At 42.4% G+C, this 20,407-nt stretch overlaps 1 protein-coding gene across 4 annotated transcripts in view; it reads left to right on the plus strand.

Annotated features, from left to right (window-relative positions):
- med25 (mediator complex subunit 25) overlaps positions 1 to 20,407 on the plus strand; it is a 45,123-nt gene continuing 24,716 nt past the window's right edge. For 3 of the 4 annotated variants that reach the window (XM_048521237.2, XM_048521238.2, XM_048521239.2), the window contains exons 1-10: positions 1 to 151; positions 2,335 to 2,514; positions 4,467 to 4,512; positions 6,036 to 6,160; positions 8,232 to 8,330; positions 11,741 to 11,861; positions 14,272 to 14,428; positions 15,587 to 15,762; positions 16,846 to 16,954; positions 17,848 to 18,068. In XM_048521237.2, coding sequence (XP_048377194.1) covers positions 2,381 to 2,514; positions 4,467 to 4,512; positions 6,036 to 6,160; positions 8,232 to 8,330; positions 11,741 to 11,861; positions 14,272 to 14,428; positions 15,587 to 15,762; positions 16,846 to 16,954; positions 17,848 to 18,068 — 1,188 coding nt within the window. In that variant the 5' untranslated portion in view covers positions 1 to 151; positions 2,335 to 2,380. The remainder of the gene's footprint in view (positions 152 to 2,334; positions 2,515 to 4,466; positions 4,513 to 6,035; positions 6,161 to 8,231; positions 8,331 to 11,740; positions 11,862 to 14,271; positions 14,429 to 15,586; positions 15,763 to 16,845; positions 16,955 to 17,847; positions 18,069 to 20,407) is intronic. The other variant, XM_048521240.2, reaches the window with a different exon arrangement.

The raw sequence follows: 20,407 nt of genomic DNA on the forward strand, positions 1-20,407 counted from the left end.
TATCACGTGAGGTGGCTGTTTGCGCTCGAGCCGCTTTTCTCCCGCGGCCTGGTGGAAAAGGCTGAGGGAAGATCAGCAGAAGTTGCAGTCAGATCGAAAAGATTCAAACGCCCTTTACTGCGATGTGGAAAGGCGAGAAACCGCCTGTGAGGTTCGTTAATCGTTAAACGGCGAGCCTCTTCTGTGTGAATGACTGTCATATAAAGGGGAGGAGCCCCCGCTGTAGGGCAGTTATTTATTGGAAAGCAAAACCGATGCTTCACGTTATCACAGTACACGTTTTGAAGGAAATTTTTCATATCTATTATGCGTTTATTTCTTTACGAGACGTCTTGACAGGTTTTGTTCATTTATTTTTTCCAAATGGCAAAGTGTTAATGTTTGAAACCAAAACACACGTTGCTAGAAAAACTCAGCCGGTCAGGCAGCATCTGTGCAGACAAAGTTATCGTTTCGAGTTCAAAGACCCTTCTGCAGAACCAGCAACTTTTGTTTTTTCCCTCCAGATTTTTTAGCATCCACAGTTCTTTGTTTTATTTATTTGGATTCAAGTCCCTACCTGCTCCAGGAGATAGGGACATCAGAAATAAAGTGCTAGAGAAATACAGTGATAATGGGAACTGCAGATGCTGGAGAATCCGAGATAACACAGTGTGGAGCTGGATGAACACAGCAGGTCAAGCAGCATCTCAGGAGCACAAAAGCTGACGTTTCGGGCCTAGACCCTTCATCAGAGACGGGGATGAAGGGTTTAGGCCCGAAACGTCAGCTTTTGTGCTCCTGAGATGTTGCTTGGCCTGCTGTGTTCATCCAGCTCCACACTTTGTTATGCTAGAGAAATACAGTCTGGCAGTATCTATGGAGAGAAAAGCAGTTAAGCTTTCGAGTCCAGTGATCCTTCATCAGAACTGAAAACAGCTGAGAATTGGACTTTTTGCTGATGATGTGGGGTGGGGTAAGGAGAGAATTGAATGGATGGAGATTTAGCACCGTTTCATGGCTGAAAAATAAACTGTAAGTGAGGAATGTGGGTAGCTCTTTATGACTTAAGTGCTTGGCTGTCTCTCTTTATAACTTTGAATTTAGTAAGATCAAAACAGGAGGAGGCCATTCAGCTTAAGCAGTCTTGCCTTTCAGAAATCTCGTAGCTGTCCTCCAACCTTGCTGCATATCGTCACATTTGAACCACGTCCTCTATATTTGGTTAAAAATCTATCAATCTCAATTTTGAAACAAACCATTGCCGTAGCATAAATTGCCATTTGTAGGAGAGAGTTCCTTTCTTAACTTCCTCTGCTTGAAGGGTGATAGTTTGCATCTTCTTCAGTCTTCCCTGGTACCATTCTAACAAAATTGTTGTACTCGCTCAGTATCCTTTATATCCTTAGTCAGTGATTAGTTCATCTCTGGGAACAATTGGGACACAGTTGGTGGTCCTGCTGCACAGAGTGGTCTCCCTGGATCTGGGCCAGAAGAGCTGTGTACAGGGCTAACTTTTCCAGAGGTATAAAAACCAAGTCAGAGTAGATTGATGAACATTGGGGAATAAATTCGATGGTAACAAGAAGAACATATTATGTAACACTTTTTTAATCTAAAGCAGTGTAAGGATTTTGGCACAAAAAGCGAAGTTGCTGGAGAAGCTCAGCAGGTCTGGCAGCATCTGTGAAGGGGGAAAAAAAATCAGAGTTAATGTTTCGGGTCCCGTGACCCTTCCTCAGAACTGTTTTTGGCCCTTTTTTGGCTAAAATTTCAATCTGTTCTCTTTTGGACTGTGGGCAATGATGTTATTTAAAATCTATATATCAAAAATGACTACTCCCTCACACTTCTCCAACTGAGGTGTTTACAGTCAAAACCTAATAGCACCTGTCTTAATTGAATTGTATGTCAATTTTCCAATCCGACTAACCCTCTTTGTACAGTCAACCTCTGTCTCTTCCCTCCACACTCCACTCTTCTTCCTGCCCTGCAGCCAAAAAAAATTACTGAGATGTAAGAATATTGCTACAGGACCGAAACACACACAAACTATAGTGTTATAACAATGTGTAGAGCTGGATGAACACAGCAGGCCAAGCAGCATCAGAGGAGCAGGAAAGTTGACATTTTGAGTCAAGAAGGGTCTCGACCTGAAACATCAGTTTTCCTGCTCCTCTGATGCTGCTTAGCCTGCTGTGTTCATCCAGCTCTACACATTGTTATCGCAGATTCTCCAGCATTGGCAGTTCCTACTATCTCTAAACTGTAGTGTTACCTTGGACGTTAGCCTAACTTGTAATAGGAGTCGTATCTGTTAACAGAACACTTGGTTATTTTTTTCTTTCCATACAGCTGCCCCTGTGTAAAAGCAAAGGCTTCACAGTGACTTGCGAACACCATGGTTGTGCCCCCTATTGATACTCCCACCCCTTCCAACATGGTAGCAGATGTGGTTTTTGTTATCGAAGGTACCGCGAACCTTGGGCCATACTTTGAATCTCTCCGGAAGCATTATATTCTTCCAGCAATTGAGTAAGTGGACCCTGTACTGTTTGTGATTACCCGAAGCAGACCAAGTTGGCTTTTTTCTATGAGGGAATGCTATGATCTAGTGGCTGTGGCATTGTGCTAACGTCCCAAAGGTGCTGTGCGCAAAACCGACTGATTCATTCTTGTTCTTATGGAAATGAAGCCTGTCCCCTCCCTTACCCAGTTCCACCATTTCTTAACTCCTGTACCGGTGTAAGGGAATCACTCCCTGTGCATTGATCAGGTTGATATAATAAATATTTGAAGTCGTATTGTTTGTGATAGGGAATAAAGTTTGCTTCACCATGCTGTAAGGGAGACCCAGATGCTGAAGCCAATGAAAATGATATATGGAGGGGTAGTCAAACAGACCCTTCGAGGAACAAAGTGCAAGATTTTACAGACTGTGCCCCTTTAGAAAAGAGATGACTGAGAGATGACCTGATGGAGACTGAGGATGATTGAATGGCTATACATCAGGAAGATGTTTCCGTATGCTCACAAGTTCACAGCTAGGGATCACAAATATCAGCTAGATGCTAGTAAATCTGATTGGGAACTCAAAAAACATCTTTACCCAGAGAATAGTTTGAACGTGGAATGTGATGCTTCATAGTACAGTTGAAACAACTGCTACAATTGGGGGAAGGTCAATACATAAATGAAGGATCAGAGTGTGAAAATTGTGGTTAAAAAGGAGTGCTGGGAGGAGACAAATATCAGGCTGTAGCCAGTTAAGTGAATAGCACTTTTCTGTACTGTAGGTAATTTTGACTGGAGAAGGGCAGATTCAGAGAGGGCTTTCCAGAATGAGTCCTAGTTAGTTGAACATTTGTCACCCCTGGTAGAGTGAGGGAAGAGGCGGGGGGTCAGTTGGAACAGTTGCACGATTCTGAGTGTGAGTTGACTGAAGAGAGAAATGAAAACTGAGTTGTCTCTTCAAAACAAAAAGCATAGAAGCCCAAATTCTCTTCATGCCCACCATCATTGTCTCTGGGTGGTTAAGTGGTGCAAGCTGAGATGGATAGAAAACTCCAGCTCTAAAGAAATTTGGTTGGTTTGGAAAGTTTTTTTCCTCTTAAAAATTGGCTGGTTATTGAAAAGAAATTCACCAATTAAAAATTAAACCAAAGAATAGTACCTTTAGAAAGGGTTCACTTAGCCTATTATGTCAGTGCTTCCTCTCTACAAGTGCACCTGATCCCACTTTCTGCCTTTTTCCCTGAGTCATGAAAATAATTTCTCTTCATGTAACTATCTAATCAGCGAGTGGTTATGGTCTGAAATGAACAACCTGAGTGTGTGGTGAGGGTAGATTTAAATTGTGACTTACACTAAAGGAAAACTTACCTCCTATTGTTTGAGATTGAATTAAATCTTTGGTATTGGTACTTAGTTTAAGGTAGCACGCAAACTGTACATGTTGATGTTTTCAATGGCCTTTCAAACTAGAAAGTTCATTTTATCTTTGTCTATTGGCATAATGCCTTTGATCCTTTCCAGTGGCATCCTTTTGTGGTGGAGTGTGGTCTTGATTTCAACTTTCATAATTTTATTAGTCATGTATTCAATAATGACAGACCTCTCCCTTGACCAAGAGAGAATGTGAAAGTACAGCTTTGATTCTGTACTGGGAGTACAGGAAGTTTGAGTAATGGCCTTCCGTCTATGAAATATTGCTTCACAGCATGCCCAGCATAAAGGAATGAATGGTTTGCTTGTCATCGTGTGAGAAAGTTCATGGTTTTGAATCATGCCTTGAAAGGAAGCCATTCCACCATCATGCATATACCTGTTCATTGAAATAAAAGTCCAAATGTCCCACTTCCACTCATTGTGCCCGTAGTCTGGTAATTTTATCTTGTCTTTTTGAGTACAGGCATTTTTTCACTTGAGATAAATTACAAAGAGTATTAATCTGACATTGATCTCTCGAATCTTGTGTTTTTTTGCAGGTATTTTAATGGTGGTCCTCCAGCAGAAACAGACTTTGGTGGTGATGTATGTCAGCTTCTTGAGTGTTTCTTTGTGTTTGAGTGAATCCTTGAGGTGCTATTTAAATTCTGGTGTACTGTATACTTTGGACTAGGAACTTGCCCAAAAATATTAATACAAAGGATTGACGAAGTGACAATCTTGAGCATCAAATTCTATTAATTTCTGCCCAGATACTGCAACTTTCAGGAACGTTCTGAAGTTTGTATACATCTTGCTTTTGAAAGAGGAACTAATTGCTAACCTAGATTAATCATGTGTCATACTGAGTCTTGTGAAGGACAGTATTGTTTTTACAGAAATAGTGACACTGAAACTTGGCACTATCAGTGGGGCATTCTATTGTGAATAGAAAAAAGTAATGTGTATGTGGTCAGAAAATTATAGGGATCTTGTGCGTCTTTCCCCAAGGGTGTTTTAATGACTCTTATTTACTATGTCACTTGACCTCTTGTTTCAAGATTTCTCTAATGTGCTTGTTATGGAAAGAACAAGCTGCAGATGCTTGAACTATGAAATATTAAAGTCAATTAGCATTCAGCAAGTCTATAAGCATCTGTAAAGGAGGAAAATAGTTTCTATTGTCCTTTGCTGAAAGTGGTGATTCATCTTGGGTTATGGTCCAATGTGACTACTTTAATCTACCCTCTTGCTCTCTCCCATTCTTCACGTAAGAGCTAAAACAATGGGGAAATTGAGCTCGAGAGGGTATGATCTTAAAAATAGTGAAGCGCCTTTTGGGAGAGAAATCATTTTTCACAGGAATGGTGGCTCTGGAATTCTCTTCCTCTGTTCTCCTCCCTCCCAAAATGAGTGTTCTCAGACAGTTGGAGCTTTCAGTACAATGCTTTAGATTTGTATTAGGTAAGGTTATTTAGGAAAATAGACCAGAGGGATAAATGTAGTACAGATCAGCCACAATCTAGTTGAATGTAAGCTTTTTCTTTGTTTTCTCTGTTTCCAAATCAATTTGTTTCTTCCTCCCTTTATTTTTCCCAATCTCTAATTTGACATTGAGGTCACTCATTGTAATTGATCGTTCATTCATCATTGAATTTTTTTCAATCCTCAATCTGTTTGCTTAATTGGATGCTCTGCCACATGATCAGGGCATCTTAGGTGCCCTGTTTCTCTTGCTACGTTGTCCTCAGTGCTGATTTTCAGAAGCTTATTTTAAATTCATTCATGTGCAAGAGCAAATCCAACTGATGGTAGACAGTTAAATTGTTGAGGAAAAAATACATCTGGCTCACTAATATCTTTTTAAGGAAGGAAATTGTCTCCCTTTGTACTCCTGGCCTATATGCTCCTCCAGACCCAACAGCAATCTGGTTGCCCTCTAAAATGGCCTTAGCAAGCCATTCAATTAAAGGCAAATTAGAATGGTGAAAATCCATTGCACTTGGCAGTGACATTCACATCCTATGAAAGAATTAAAATTGAAACAGTTTACATTGCTTCACTGAATAAATGATGTGCATTAGTACTGATAGTTATTCCCATGCTAATTCCAGTCTATCTTTCCTCAGTATGGAGGCACACAATACAGTTTAGTTGTGTTTAATACTGTGGATTGTGCCCCGGAGTCATATGTACAGTGTCACGCTCCCACCAGCAGTGCGTATGAGTTTGTCACCTGGCTTGACAGTATTCAGTAAGTAAACAGCATTTATATTTATTCATTTACTGGATCCTGCAAAGGGAGCCTTATCTTTAATAGGAATGTCACAAATTTGGATCACGTACAGAGGACATATTAGGACATCAGGAAAGTGAGACTTCAGTTACTTTGAAAGGACTAGAGAAACTTTTTTTAGCATATTTGTTGACGTAGGTACTCCTTTAAATTTGCTACCCTTGTCCTTCTCGATAGCAGAGATTGGAGATCTAAAAGATTCTGTCCAACTTGAATTGTAAAGTTATTGTTGTGCACCTTGTGCATGCTGTGTCTAACTTCATAGAGGGTGAATGTTCAAGACTGTAGGTGAGATGCTTATAAACAGGCTGAGTTGGCAGAGGGATGCTGACAAGTTAAGCAAGTGGGCAAAAACTTGTTTTATTCTAACTTGGGAGAATGTGAGGTTATGTACTTTGGCAGGAAGAGTAGAGGAACTGAATGTTGTTTAAATGGAGAAAGACTGCAAAAATCTACAGCACAGAAGGAATTTGAATCCTCAAACATAAATCTGGCATCCAGGTTGAGCAGGTAATACAAAAGTCAAATGGAAAGTTGCCCTTTATTCCAAAGTGGGGGGGAGTATAAAAGTAGGGAACTTTTGCTAAAATTATAATACAAGGTATTAGACTACAGCTAGAATACTGTGAAAGATTTTGATTCCCTTCTCTGGCATTGGAGGTAGTCCAAAGAAAGATTACTAGGCTGACACCAGGTATGTTGGGACTTCTTCGGGAAGGTTGAATAGGTTTGGGCTGTACTTGTTGGAGTTTAGAAGAATAAGAGGTGACCATTATTGAAGCATACAAGATTCTTAGAGGACTTGACAGGGTGGATGCAGAGAGGTTGTTTCCCCTTGTGCGTGAGTCTCGACCATAAGGTTTAATTTCAGAATAATAGTTTGTCTATTTAAGTCAGATGAAGAAGAATTCTTGCTGACAGTAATGAATCTGTGGAATTCTTTACTGTGGAGGCTAGGTCGTTATGGCTGATACAGACAGAGATTTTTAATCAGTAAGGAAATAGAGGGTTATGAGAGAGGCAGAAGAATGGAGTTGAGGATTTATCAGATTAACCATGATCTCATTGAATGACAGATCAGGCTCGATGGGCTGAATGGCCTACTTCTGATCCTAAGTCTTGTGGTCTAATTTGCATAAGGCAAGCTCCCACAAACAATTGATCTGTTTTTGTGATGTTGTTTGAGGAATATTTCCAGGATAAATTTCAGGAAATACTGCCATGTTGTCTTTACATCCAACTTGATGGACATTTAGAGTCTCTGTTTAAGATTTGATTCAAAAGAAGTTACTATTGATTGTGTAACACTTCAGAGCTCCTCTGGAAGATGGTTGAGATTTTATTTTCAATTCCCTGGAGTTTGACTTAAAGGTGCAAATCTGCCTCAGAGACTAGAGCACTTGCTGCAGAACCAAAGCTGACAATCTTCCATTGTAGCAATCTTAATTTACCTTACAAACACCAACCAGTTTTTAGTTGGGTGATAATTGAGAATGTTGATGGCCTTGTGAATTCAATTTAATTTCACCATAACACTTGTTTTCAAGCTTGTGTTGAAGAGAACTGTTCTGTATTTTTACAAGAATAAAGTATGAGTTGATAACAGTCTTGGTCTGAATTTTCTTTTATGAAGACAACAGAACATCAGGAGAATGGTATTCGCACTTTTGCTGATTATTTCAGGTTTTCCCAGGTTCAGTCTATTTAAGGTTGCATGCAGAATGAAATATGTTCATTGTGTATGACTCAATACGCCAAGGCACTACACTAAAAGTTGAGAACAAGAGGGGAACTCGGGTAGAGAAAAGTTTAACAAGCCAGTGGTTTAAGTTGCCAGTGAAAATGTTCAAAATATATATTTAAATGGCTTCTGGCTGAAATTGCATATTCGGAAAAGATGTGATTGAGTGAGGTGTTAAGAGATTTGTGACTAATGAAAGGGTGGTCTAGTAGATTTAATAGACTTCCCTTATGTCCCAAGGTTCTTGAGAGCTAATTTTCTTGAAAATAATCTGTTTTGTGTTCACAGGTTTATGGGTGGTGGAGGGGAGAGCTGTAGCTTGATTGCAGAAGGATTAAGCACGGCACTGCAGCTGTTCGATGACTTCAAGAAAATGCGAGAGCAAATGTAAGATGATATAGCAAAGTCCGCATTGTTTGATTTTTTGTTTTATATTCAGTAAAGAGACAAAGTTAGCTGTTTTTGAGCAACTTTGTGCAACAACCATGGCAAGAGATGAATCTGCACCTGTCCTTGTGCTGACAGGCCTGATCTCTCTCCTAGTTCAGAATGGTAATGGCAGACATTTAGAAAGACTAGAATTTATATTAGCATCTTTCACCTCTGGACATTCCAAGTAGCTTACAGTCAACAAAGTGCTTTTAAGATTCGGGCACTGTTCTTTTGAAATGCAGCAGGTGCTTTACGCATGGCCAGGTGCCACAAACAGGGATGTGGAAAATAACCCAATCTGTCCTTAGTGATGTTAGTTGAGGGACAAATATCATATGGGACATTGGTGAAAAACTCCTTGCGTTTTTTTTAAATAATGCCATGAGATCTTTTGCAACAACCTGCAAGGGCTGTCATGGCCTCACTTTAACATCTCATTGAAACGTCTGGTGGCACAGTGCTACTTGTGTACTGTTAGGGTCAATCTTAGTACATTTAATTCACTCTGCAATACATTTAACAAACAAGACAAACATGTCAGTTATTTATCCATAAGTGTTTAGATATGTTACACGAAGATTGGACTTCATGGCTGTACATTGATTACTTCGCACGATGATTAAGGGAACAGTTTAAGTACAAAATAGCTTCTCTTTGACAAGTTTTTTTTTTTTTCTTCCTTTATTATTCTGAAGGCACTCCACCCGTGCTAAGAACAACTTTTCAAATGTCATTCTGCATCTGGTTCCTTAGCTGGGTGTAAATTCCTTAAATATGACCTTTTGTTGTATCCATTAGTGGACTGTAATGTAACAATGCGTCACAGCCAAGTCCAGTCCTGATCGAGATAAACTTGCAAATGTTCCAGGCAGACTTACTGGTTAGTGCTGGGCAGCTATTACATTGGCCTGAAAGACAGTGCAGTGTGGTTTTACCAGAATGATACCTGTCTTCCAAGTATGAAGTCAGATTAGACAAACTAGAGTTGTTCCATGAATTTTAAAAAGTCAATGGCTATCCTGATCAGGGTTTTCACATACAAAGGGTTTTCAGAGGAGGGTAGATTGGGACACACTACTATGGAGAGTCGACATATCCTGTGAATTTGAGCCAGACCTTTTCAGCAGTGAAATTTGGCAAGAAAAGGGTGATAAAATCTGGAATTCTCTTTTTAAAAATACTGATTGATCCGCTCTCATGTAAAATTTGTATTGATGGACTATTAACATAATGTATGACAGAATTTAAGACAATGATGGACATATAATGGAATCAGAGTTGTCATAGATAATGAAATGTGAGGCTGGATGAACACAGCAGGCCCAGCAGCATCTCAGGAGCACAACAGCTGACGTTTCGGGCCTAGATCCTTCATCAGAGAGGGGGATGAGGTGAGGGTTCTGGAATAAATAGGGAGAGAGGGGGAGGCGGACTGAAGATGGAGAAAAGAAGATAGGTGGAGAGGAGAGTATAGGTGGGGAGGTAGGGAGGCGATAGGTCAGTCTAGGGAAGACGAACAGGTCAAGGAGCTGGGATGAGGTTAGTAGGTATGAGATGGAGGTGCGGCTTGGGGTGGGAGGAAGGGATGGGTGAGAGGAAGAACCGGTTAGGGAGGCAGAGACAGGCTGGACTGGTTTTGGGATGCAGTAGGTGGAGGGGAAGAGCTGGGCTGGTTGTGTGGTGCAGTTGGGGGAGGGGATGAACTGGGCTGGTTTTGGGATGTGGTGCGGGAAGGGGAGATTTTGAAGCTGGTGAAGTCCACATTGATACCATTGGGCTGCAGGGTTCCCAAGCGGAATATGAGTTGCTGTTCCTGCAACCTTCGGGTGGCATCATTGTGGCACTGCAGGAGGCCCATGATGGACATGTCATCTAAAGAATGGGAGGGGGAGTTAAAATGGTTTGCGACTGGGAGGCGCAGTTGTTTATTGCGAACCGAGCGGAGGTGTTCTGCAAAGCGGTCACCAAGCCTCCGCTTGGTTTCTCCAATGTAGAGGAAGCCACACCGGGTACAATGGATACAGTATATCACATTGGCATAATATAAATTGGCATCTCCTGCTTAATATGGAAAGTCATCTTGGGGCCTGGGATAGGGGTGAGGGAGGAGGTGTGGGGGCAAGTGTAGCATTTCCTGCGGTTGCAGGGGAAGGTGCCGGGTGTGGTGGGGTTGGAGGGCAGTGTGGAGCGAACAGGGGACTCACGGATAGACCACTCTCTCCGGAAAGCAGACAAGGGTGGGGATGGAAAAATGTCTTGGGTGGTGGGGTCGGATTGTAGATGGTGGAAGTGTCGAAGGATGATGCGTTGTATCCGGAGGTTGGTGGCGTGGTGTGTGAGAACAAATGGGATCCTCTTTGGGCGGTTGTGGCGGGGGCAGGGTGTGAGGGATGTGTTGCGGGAAATGCGGGAGACGCGGTCAAGGGCGTTCTTGACCACTGTGGGGGGGAAAGTTGCGGTCCTTGAAAAACTTGGACATCTGGGATGTGCGGGAGTGGAATGCCTCATCTTGGGAGCGGAGGCGGAGGAATTGGGAATAGGGGATGGAATTTTTGCAGGAGGGTGGGTGGGAGGAGGTGTATTCTAGGTAGCTGTGGGAGTCAAGCTGTTATAACAGTTGTTATAGTTGGCCTACGGTTGGCCATTCAGTCCATAATGCCTGGAACAGCTGTCTGAATCAGCAATTCACTGTGTACTATTCTACCATCTTTTTAACCCAGTGCATTCTTCCTTGTCAGATAACAACCTCAATTAAGTTTGAATGCTGCTAGAGAGCTAGGTCACATATTCAGAGGAATGGGCTTGAGAGACTAAATGGCCTATCCTGTTCCTGTGCTTCTATCCATATTTATTTGCATTCATGTGCCCATGTAAATACCCGAATGTCTTCCTAGATTTGGTTGAATAAATTCTATGTAAACTGAAGTCACAGCTCAGGACTGCTGGGATAATGCTGACCCATTTAAACTGTCACCTCTTTCTCTGATTCAGTGGAACAAAGGGCTGTGCATTTGGATTTTATAGTTCCGTAAATCCTACCTACCAATCTTACAGCCGTTCCAGAATGCTCCCAAAAACTACTATTAATTATGTGAATTTTTCGTGCAAATTATGTAATTTTTTTATCCATAATTTCATATCCTGTGCAGTGAGAATAGTCTGATTTAGTTTGCTGGAATGTGCTGAAATTAAGAGGTAATCGAGAACCTAATCTTGACTCTGTTTTGATCATTCTGTTACTGGGGGTGAATAACAGGTTAGAAAAAATTTGAAATTTACCGAGAGGACTGACAGATTGTCAGATTGGAATACAAATTTGGTTGGATCCTTGTGCTGTTTTTAAACCTGTCTTTTCTCTATTTCAGTGGGCAGACTCACAAAGTTTGTGTTTTGATCTGTAACTCTCCTCCATACTTACTGCCGGCTGTGGAGAGCACCACCTACTCTGGCTTCACCACAGATAATCTGGTGCAGATGATCGGAGATGTGAGTGTTTACTGTGCTACCATGAAGCTGAAGAATTATGATCGTTGGAGAGATGACAATATGTGATTTAAATTGGGAAGGGGATCTTTGGATGGTTGTGGAGTTTTGGTTACTAGAATGAAACTGTCTTTGTTTGAACAGTATTTCATGTTTATGGTAATTGAGTGACGTAAGACTGAATTTTCATCATTCTAAGGCAGACTTTACTGCTGAGTTCCCAAATTCTGCACTTCCTAAAAGGCAAATTATGAGCATATGCAGAGCAATAAGTTTGAAAGGACAAGAGTGAAAAAGTGAAAATGATCAAGTCTCTGCCCTTTTCCAAGTAGATGCAACCTTGTATAGCCTTGGTTATGACCACCAAAAGGGAGGTGTAATCTGACAAGAATAAACAGTGTGATGAAGATTTGTGGGAAGCCTTTAAAAACCAGAAGAGGATAAGTAAAAAAGCAGTAAGGGAGAAACAATAAAATGTGAGAGTAAATAAGGAAGTTATATATAAGAATATTGTCAGAGTTGTTTCTTTAGACGTATAAAAGGTAAGAGAGAGGCGAGAGTGGATGCTGGACTGTCAGAAAATGAGGCTGGAGAAGTATTACAGGGGAGCAAAGAAATTGTGGAGGAACTGAATAGGTACCTAGCATTAGTTTACACTGTGGAAGACACCCACAATACTTCAGAACTTCAGGATTCAGGAGGCAGAGATTGGGGAAACAGAAAGGTCTGAAGGCAGAAAAATAATCTGGGTTGGAATGGCCGCACCCAGTATTCTGAAGGAAATAGTTGTGGAGATTGTAGAAGCATTGATGGTGATCACTCAGGAATCAATGGAGTCAGTATGTGGCCCAGAGGATTGGAAAATGGTTACTTTTAACACCCCCATGTTTAAGAAGGGAGGGAGGCAGAAGACAGGAAACTGTAGGCCAGTTAGCCTCACCTTGGTTGTTGCTAAGATTTTAGAGGCTATTTTTAAGGATGAGATTGTGGAGTACATGAAAGTACATGGTTAAATAGTGTGGAGTCAGCATGGCTTTGCCGAGGAGGGGTCGTGCCTGACAAATGTTAGAATTCTTTGTCTAACTTGCCCTTTACCACCTCAAAGGAAAGCCAGTGGATGTGATCTCTTTGGATTTCCAGGAGGCCATTGACAAGGTTCTACACAGATCTGCGTTAAATAAGATATGAGCCCATGGTATTAGGGCAAGGTACTAGTATGGATGAAGGATTGGCTGACTGGCAGAAGGCAGAGAGTGGGAATAAAGGGCTGTTTTTCATGGTGGCTATTGGTGACCAGTGGAGTTCTACAGAGGTCAGTGTTGGGACCATAAGTTTGTTAATATATAACATCAATAATTAACGAAGGAACTGAGCTCTGTTGCTAAGTTTGCAGATGAGACAAAGATAGGTGGAGGGGCGGATAATGTTGAGGAAACGGGGAATCTGCAGAAGGATATGGACAGGCTAGGAGAGTGGTCACAGAAGCGGTAGATAGAATACAATTGGGGACAGTCTGAGGTTTTTCACTTTTTTGTAGGAAGAATACAGGTGCAGATTATTTTCTAAAGAGGAAAGGTGTCAGAAATCTGAAGCATCAAGGAACTTGGGAGTCCGAGTTCAGGATTCCCTTAAGGTAAACATGCAGGTCCAGTTGATGATTAGGAAGGCAAAAGTGTGTTGGCATTCATTTCAAGAGGACTTGAATACAAGAGCAGAGTATACTGTGGAGTCTGTATAAGGCTGTGGTCAGACACCATTTGGAATATTGTGAGCAGTTTTGGACCCTGTATCTAAGCAAGGATGTTCTGGAGTTGGAGGGATTCCAGAGGAAGTTTACAAGAATGGTCCTGGGATTGAAGGTCTTTGTTGTATGAGGAGTGGTTTAGGACTGTGGGACTGTACTTGGAGTTTAGATGGATAGTGGGTGGTGGGGGTGGGGGTGGGGGGGGGGGGGGAGTGGTGCGCGTGGGATCTGAATATTAAGAGACCTGGATTCAATGCATGTGCTGGTAGGAGAGACTAGAACCCAAGGGCACAGCCTGAGAGTAAAGGGGCAACCCTTTGGGACTGAGACAGGAGGAATTTCTTCATCTGTGGAACTTGTCACAGAAGGCTGTGGAAGCCAAGTCATTGAGTGTTTTTAAGGTAGAGATTCTTGATTATTAAGAGGAATCAAGGGTTATGGAGAGAAGGCATGAGAATGAGGTTGAGGAAACAGAGAAAGCATGATCAAACGGCAGAACAGTCTTATGGGCTAAATGGCCTAATTCTGCTCCTATGGTCATGTGATGCTGTAGTGTTATGTAAAACATTTGGATTTTGCATCTGTAGATAAGATAGAATTGTCTCTTTCCGTGCCACTCGTGATTTCTTGTTGCATCTAATTTTAGCATGTCATGTACCCTTTAAACAGAGAGGGATCCATTTCTCAGTGGTGTCTCCTCGTAAGCTTCCTGCCTTGCGTGTACTCTTTGAAAAAGCAGCACTAAATAATGTCGTGGAAACTCCGCTGAAGGACTACAGCCAGGACCCACGTCATATGATAATGATCCGAGGGATGGTGCTTCCTGGTAAGTGCAGCACAGTCATTGTCCCTGACTCCCAGTGGTCTGTCTCCAAGGTTTCCCACAATCCAAGTCACACTGGAGAGTTAACTTGCTACTATACAGCAACATGTGTACTATAAGTTTTGCAAGTCGAGGGCAAGTAGGTGATTGAAAACAACAGTGGAGAATATCGGTATGACAGGTCGGCACAACATCGAGGGCCGAAGGGCCTGTACTGTGCTGTAATGTTCTATGTTCTAATAAAAACAAACTACTGCAATGCTGAAACAAACAGATATCAGCATCTGTTAAGAGTTTGATACAATTCCTCAGCTCAGTAGGGAAGGTGACTAGTTAAGTGTTTACTTATTTTAAACACTGCTCCCTCTGAAGCTGTATTTTTTTGTGGCTTCAGTCTCTGCTTAAAATGTCCAAGTGATCACGCTCACAAGGTTCAGGCATGAATGCGAGCAAACTACACAATCAGAAAGCATCACAGCTAGCACTCTGTCCTGTACTCACCAGGCACCTCTGCACATACTTTCATTTCCTCCCTCATCAGCTTCAGAGGTGACTTGATAGAAGTTTAAGATATTGAGAGGACTGATGGGGTAGGTTGGAAGAAACCATTTTGTCTAGTTATGAAGTCTAGACATTGAGACATGGCTCTGTCTTCGAAGCTAAATTGTTTAGAAGTGAAATTAAACATATCTATGTGCAAACTATGGTAGCAGCTTAGAATTCCCTTTTTTTTCAAATGATAAGTGAAGCTAGGTTAATTTTAAATCTCAGCTTCATGGACTTTTGTTAACAGAAGGTATTGAGTAATGTAGGGCAAAGGCAGATATGTAGAGTAGAGTTTGGTCACAGATTCACTGTGCTTTAGTTGAACAGTGAAATGAACTTGTGAAGCTAAATAACTTAATGCTTCTTGAACTACATGAATAGGTGATTAGATTGTTGACAAATAGTTTGGTGGCCAAATGGAAGAGAGGTGCTGATGTTTGTCTTGCACTAGTGGAATAATGTTTCCTTGGGACAACAGGGTACTAAAACAAAAGTAACTGTACACTTTGCACCCTGCTCTAGGTCCTGTCAGCATCACTGCATCAAAGTTTATAACTTAAGGGAGCAGTAAGAAAGATATTAGCTACTGCATTGACTGACTTTGTCTTTGTTTAGGTGGAGGAACAGTTGCAACTACTACATTGCCACAGAAGCCAGCTCCTCCACAGCCACAGCCATCAGCACAACAGCAGCCAAGTCTGTTGTCGAGTCAACCACCGGCACCCCAGTTATCACAGTCTCAGCCGCCATCACAGTCCCAGGCAATGCCTTCTGTTTCGCAGCCATATCAGGTAATGCAGTTAATTTTTGGAATTATCCAACAGTTGATTGTTTTCTCCAGAGTTGTTTTCGGAAGCCTCTACGAACTAACATAAGTTAGAAGTTTTGATCTGTGACTGTTGACAAGAAAAAAGAATTTGGTAACCAATACAGAAATTGCTGGAAAATTTGAGCAGGCTGAGCAGTGTCTGTGGAGAGAAATCAGAGTTAACATTGCGGGTCCAGTGACTACTTTCATAACTAGTGGTAGCTCTGAAAAAGTTGTTTTTGTTTACACAGAAGATGGGTAGAAAGTGGAAACAGATGACAAGGAAGGGAAGGACGGAGCAGGAGGACCAGGTAAAGGTGCAAGTCGGGTGGAAATTAGAAGCAAAAAAGATATTTTTCCAATTCCGAACGAGAGAGGGAAGCGGTATCATTGATGCACAAGAGAAACCGTTGTGGGGCAAATCCCAGAGTAGGACTGAAACAACGAATGCTTCATGTACTCCATGAAAGCGACAGGCATAACATGGGCCCATGTGGGTTCCCATGGTCTCCTCTTTGACTGGAATAAAGTGAGAGGAGTTAAGAGAAATTGCTCAGTGAGGATGAGAAAAGAAATTGGTGTTCTGTGGATGACAGTGAATGGAGGGATTTGAACACAGATGAGAATTTTAAAACGGAAGAGTTGGTGGCTTGTCTCTTTGCTTGTGTTCAGTGCTCTTGATATTGAAAGTAATAGTAGTGATGCCTATAGATAGCAAGTGTTTTACTGGTCTCTTTTGTTGGTTCAATCTCTCTTGTCTACAGTAGCACTGGATGTCCAGAGCGCACTGCTTTACAAAGGAAGCAGCTGTAAATGGAACTCAACACGGAATTGCTGACAAACAGCCCTACTTTGATATGTATTTCTATTCAAGAAAAATATTAATGGTTTGCAACATTAGCAGTACTGCTACAGTGTATCCAATGTTCACATTACGTAGTAAAAATTATCAGTAACAACATCACAGCAAAGCGACACCTGGAAAATAATGATTTTGCTACAACTGTGTTGGGTCTACCCTGTTTGCTATAATATGAAGTGTTTCTTTAATTTCTTTGACTCATAGGGCCCTGCAGTGTCTGGTTCCCTCGCTGCTGCTCAGGCTGCTGCTCAGATTGCCGTGGAAACAGCGACCAGTCAGCTGAAGGCAGCTGTAGTCCCATCAACCAATCGATGTAAGGTCAAAGCATCAGAGACTCTGACTAAACTGCATTTTGTAATTCTGCCGACTTTTCTGTCATTCTGTCATTCTGTCTTCTTTGGCAATTGAGGGTTTGCTTACCACATAAAGTGATATCATTTATTTTGAACCAGGCTTAGTAAGCAATAAGAATACAAATAATAATGTAAAGCTGATCTTTTGGCCCCTTTTGGAACTTATCCTAATTGATCTTGCTTCAAGGACTGGGATAATTTTTCTGGAGCATGAAAATACAGCTTTTATTCTTTTGATTCTGTTGTGAAGTTGCAGGGTCACAATTGGGGTTGGTCTAGTGGGGTTGGTGTACAATCAAACTAGACTGACCATGAGAAATGAATGTTTGATTCCTAGCCCCCCTCCAATCATTAGGTGCATCAAATCTCACCTCTGTTACCCCCAGCCTGCACCAGACCAAGGTAATTTGTAGAACGTCATCCAGGTTTACTATTCCTGATCTCTGGATAAATTTCACTGGAATAAATGTAGGAAATGTTACAGCCATGCTGCCAGAGAACCAGAACATACAGTTTACATTAATGAGCAGTGCTCCTTTCAAAGATTGTGACAGAAAAAAAATGTACAGTTGATTTAAGGGCAGCATTTTGCTTGGTTGGAGATGACTGGCAGAATAACTTAATCTGAAAGCATTCTGTTGTCTGTGCTTAATGAGAAGCAACTACTTGGGGAATGTACTTGAAAGAGGGCAGTTGCCTATGAAGATGTTTTCCAGTGAGTACCCTACTTAACAGAGGGAAAGAAATGGTTCAAGGGATTTATTGTTGCTGTGCTGTAGCTGACCAAAAAAAGCTTTCAAAGCTAATTATGGAGATGGCTAATCTATTGTTTTGCACACTTACTGCTTCACAGTTCCTGCAGTAAGCCAGATACCTCCAGCTTCTGGTGTGGGAGCCATGTTCAGCCAGGCTACTCCTCAAGCATTAACGACAAGCCCTGTGGCCAGCATAACCAAAGTCATCCCATCCACTGCTTCCATGATGACTGCAGCAGCACAATCTAGCCTGGTTACCACTGGCGTTCCATTACCACAGCAGCCACAGGCTGCACAGCAGCCCAACCAGCAGTCCATGGTAAGTAACACTTTTTTCTAGTCATTTTTGACAAGTAAAGCATTTATTGTCCATTTCTAATTCTTGTTACGGTGTTCATGAGTCATTTTCTTGACCTGCAGCAGTTTATGTGGAACAAGTCCTACATTACTGAGAGAGGGGCATTTTGCAGGATTTTGTTCCAGCAGCAGTGAAGGAACAGTTCCATATAGTTGTGTAAATTGCGGCAAGTTAACTTTAATTCAGGTATTTAACAAGAAATCTCTCAATCAAATATTGAAGCTATTTCTTATCTTAGTTACATGTAGTAATGAAGACCCCTCAAGTAAGCAAGCTTCTCTCAACGCAACACCCAATTAATGGTGGAATTTGGCTGCGATTCTAACAAATGGTGTCTGTTTCTAGATGTTCAGGTTTCGGTCCTTCTGCTGTGTTGTTCGCCAGAGTTCTGGTCCTGAAGAATCCTGATGTTGAATTTTTATAGAATTTTCAGTCTGGTGATGTTTCTGCCGTGCCATTGTTGATTATTCTTTTAGATCCTTTCATCCGCAGTATTGATTATACTTGTGGAGTAGTAGCTGTAGCTTGCTTTCCTATCAGGAGTAGTTGCTCTGGTCATCATGACATTCGGGATGAACTGTTCAAAACACAACTTTCCTGCAATTAACCCTTTACCTTGGGACATACCTTCTGCAAACAATCTAACTTGACCATTTGTCACGATGTAGCAGGTATCAAGCGGTGTTACCTTCTCTTGCCCAGGAAACAGCTTGTTTGTGTTGTTCTGACCCCTTCTTCGCAGGGATAGGTAATGACCATATTGCTTTAACTACTTTATAACATTTTTTCCTTGTCTGTTACATCTCAGGAAACAATGTTTTCCAGGAAGTTATTGGCAATTCTTCAATCACTGAACTGTTATTCAAGTTTTGAAGTTTGCATTATTGCTGTATTTTTAAGTCAGGACATTTTTTTTGTCCATGTCACTGGTTTGGCCAAGATAATTATAAATAGGTAATTGGTCTGATTAGATTTCTCCTTTTTGCACGCATGGCATATCTGGGCAAGTTTTCACATTGTCGTGTATCAGAGATAATGGGAACTGCAGATGCTGAAGAATTCCAAGATAATAAAATGTGAGGCTGGATGAACACAGCAGGCCAAGCAGCATCTCAGGAGCACAAAAGCTGACGTTTCGGGCCTGGACCCTTCATCAGAGAGGGGGATGGGGAGAGGGAACTGGAATAAATAGGGAGAGAGGGGGAGGCGGACCGAAGATGGAGACTAAAGAAGATAGGTGGAGAGAGTATAGGTGGGGAGGTAGGGAGGGGATAGGTCAGTCCAGGGAAGACGGACAGGTCAAGGAGGTGGGATGAGGTTAGTTGGTAGATGGGGGTGCGGCTTGGGGTGGGAGGAAGGGATGGGTGAGCGGAAGAACCGGTTAGGGAGGCAGAGACAGGTTGGACTGGTTTTGGGATGCAGTGGGTGGGGGGGAAGAGCTGGGCTGGTTGTGTGGTGCAGTGGGGGAAGGGGACGAACTGGACTGGTTTAGGGATGCAGTAGGGGAAGGGGAGATTTTGAAACTGGTGAAGTCCACATTGATACCATTAGGCTACAGGGTTCCCAGGCGGAATGAGAGTTGCTGTTCCTGCAACCTTCGGGTGGCATCATTGTGGCACTGCAGGAGGCCCATGATGGACATGTCATCTAGAGAATGGGAGGGGGAGTGGAAATGGTTTGCGAGTGGGAGGTGCAGTTGTTTGTTGCGAACTGAGCGGAGGTGTTCTGCAAAGCAGTCTCCAAGCCTCCGCTTGGTTTCCCCAATGTAGAGGAAGCCACACCGGGTACAGTGGATGCAGTATACCACATTGGCATATGTGCAGGTGAACCTCTGCTTAATGTGGAATGTCATCTTGGGGCCTGGGATAGGGGTGAGGGAGGAGGTGTGGGGGCAAGTGTAGCATTTCCTGCGGTTGCAGGGGAAGGTGCCGGGTGTGGTGGGTTGGAGGGCAGTGTGGAGCGAACAAGGGAGTCACGGAGAGAGTGGTCTCTCCGGAAAGCAGACAGGGGTGGGGATGGAAAAATGTCTTGGGTGGTGGGGTTGGATTGTAAATGGCAGAAGTGTCGGAGGATGATGCGTTGTATCCGGAGGTTGGTAGGGTGGTGTGTGAGAACGAGGGGCATCCTCTTTGGGCGGTTGTGGCGGGGGCGGGGTGTGTGGGATGTGTTGCGGGAAATACGGGAGACGCGGTCAAGGGCGTTCTTGATCACTGTGGGGGGAAAGTTGCAGTCCTTGAAGAACTTGGACATCTGGGATGTGCGGGAGTGGAATGTCTTGTCGTGGGAGCAGATGCGGCAGA

Source organism: Stegostoma tigrinum, chromosome 38, assembly GCF_030684315.1.
Source record: "Stegostoma tigrinum isolate sSteTig4 chromosome 38, sSteTig4.hap1, whole genome shotgun sequence".
NCBI lineage: Eukaryota > Metazoa > Chordata > Chondrichthyes > Orectolobiformes > Stegostomatidae > Stegostoma > Stegostoma tigrinum.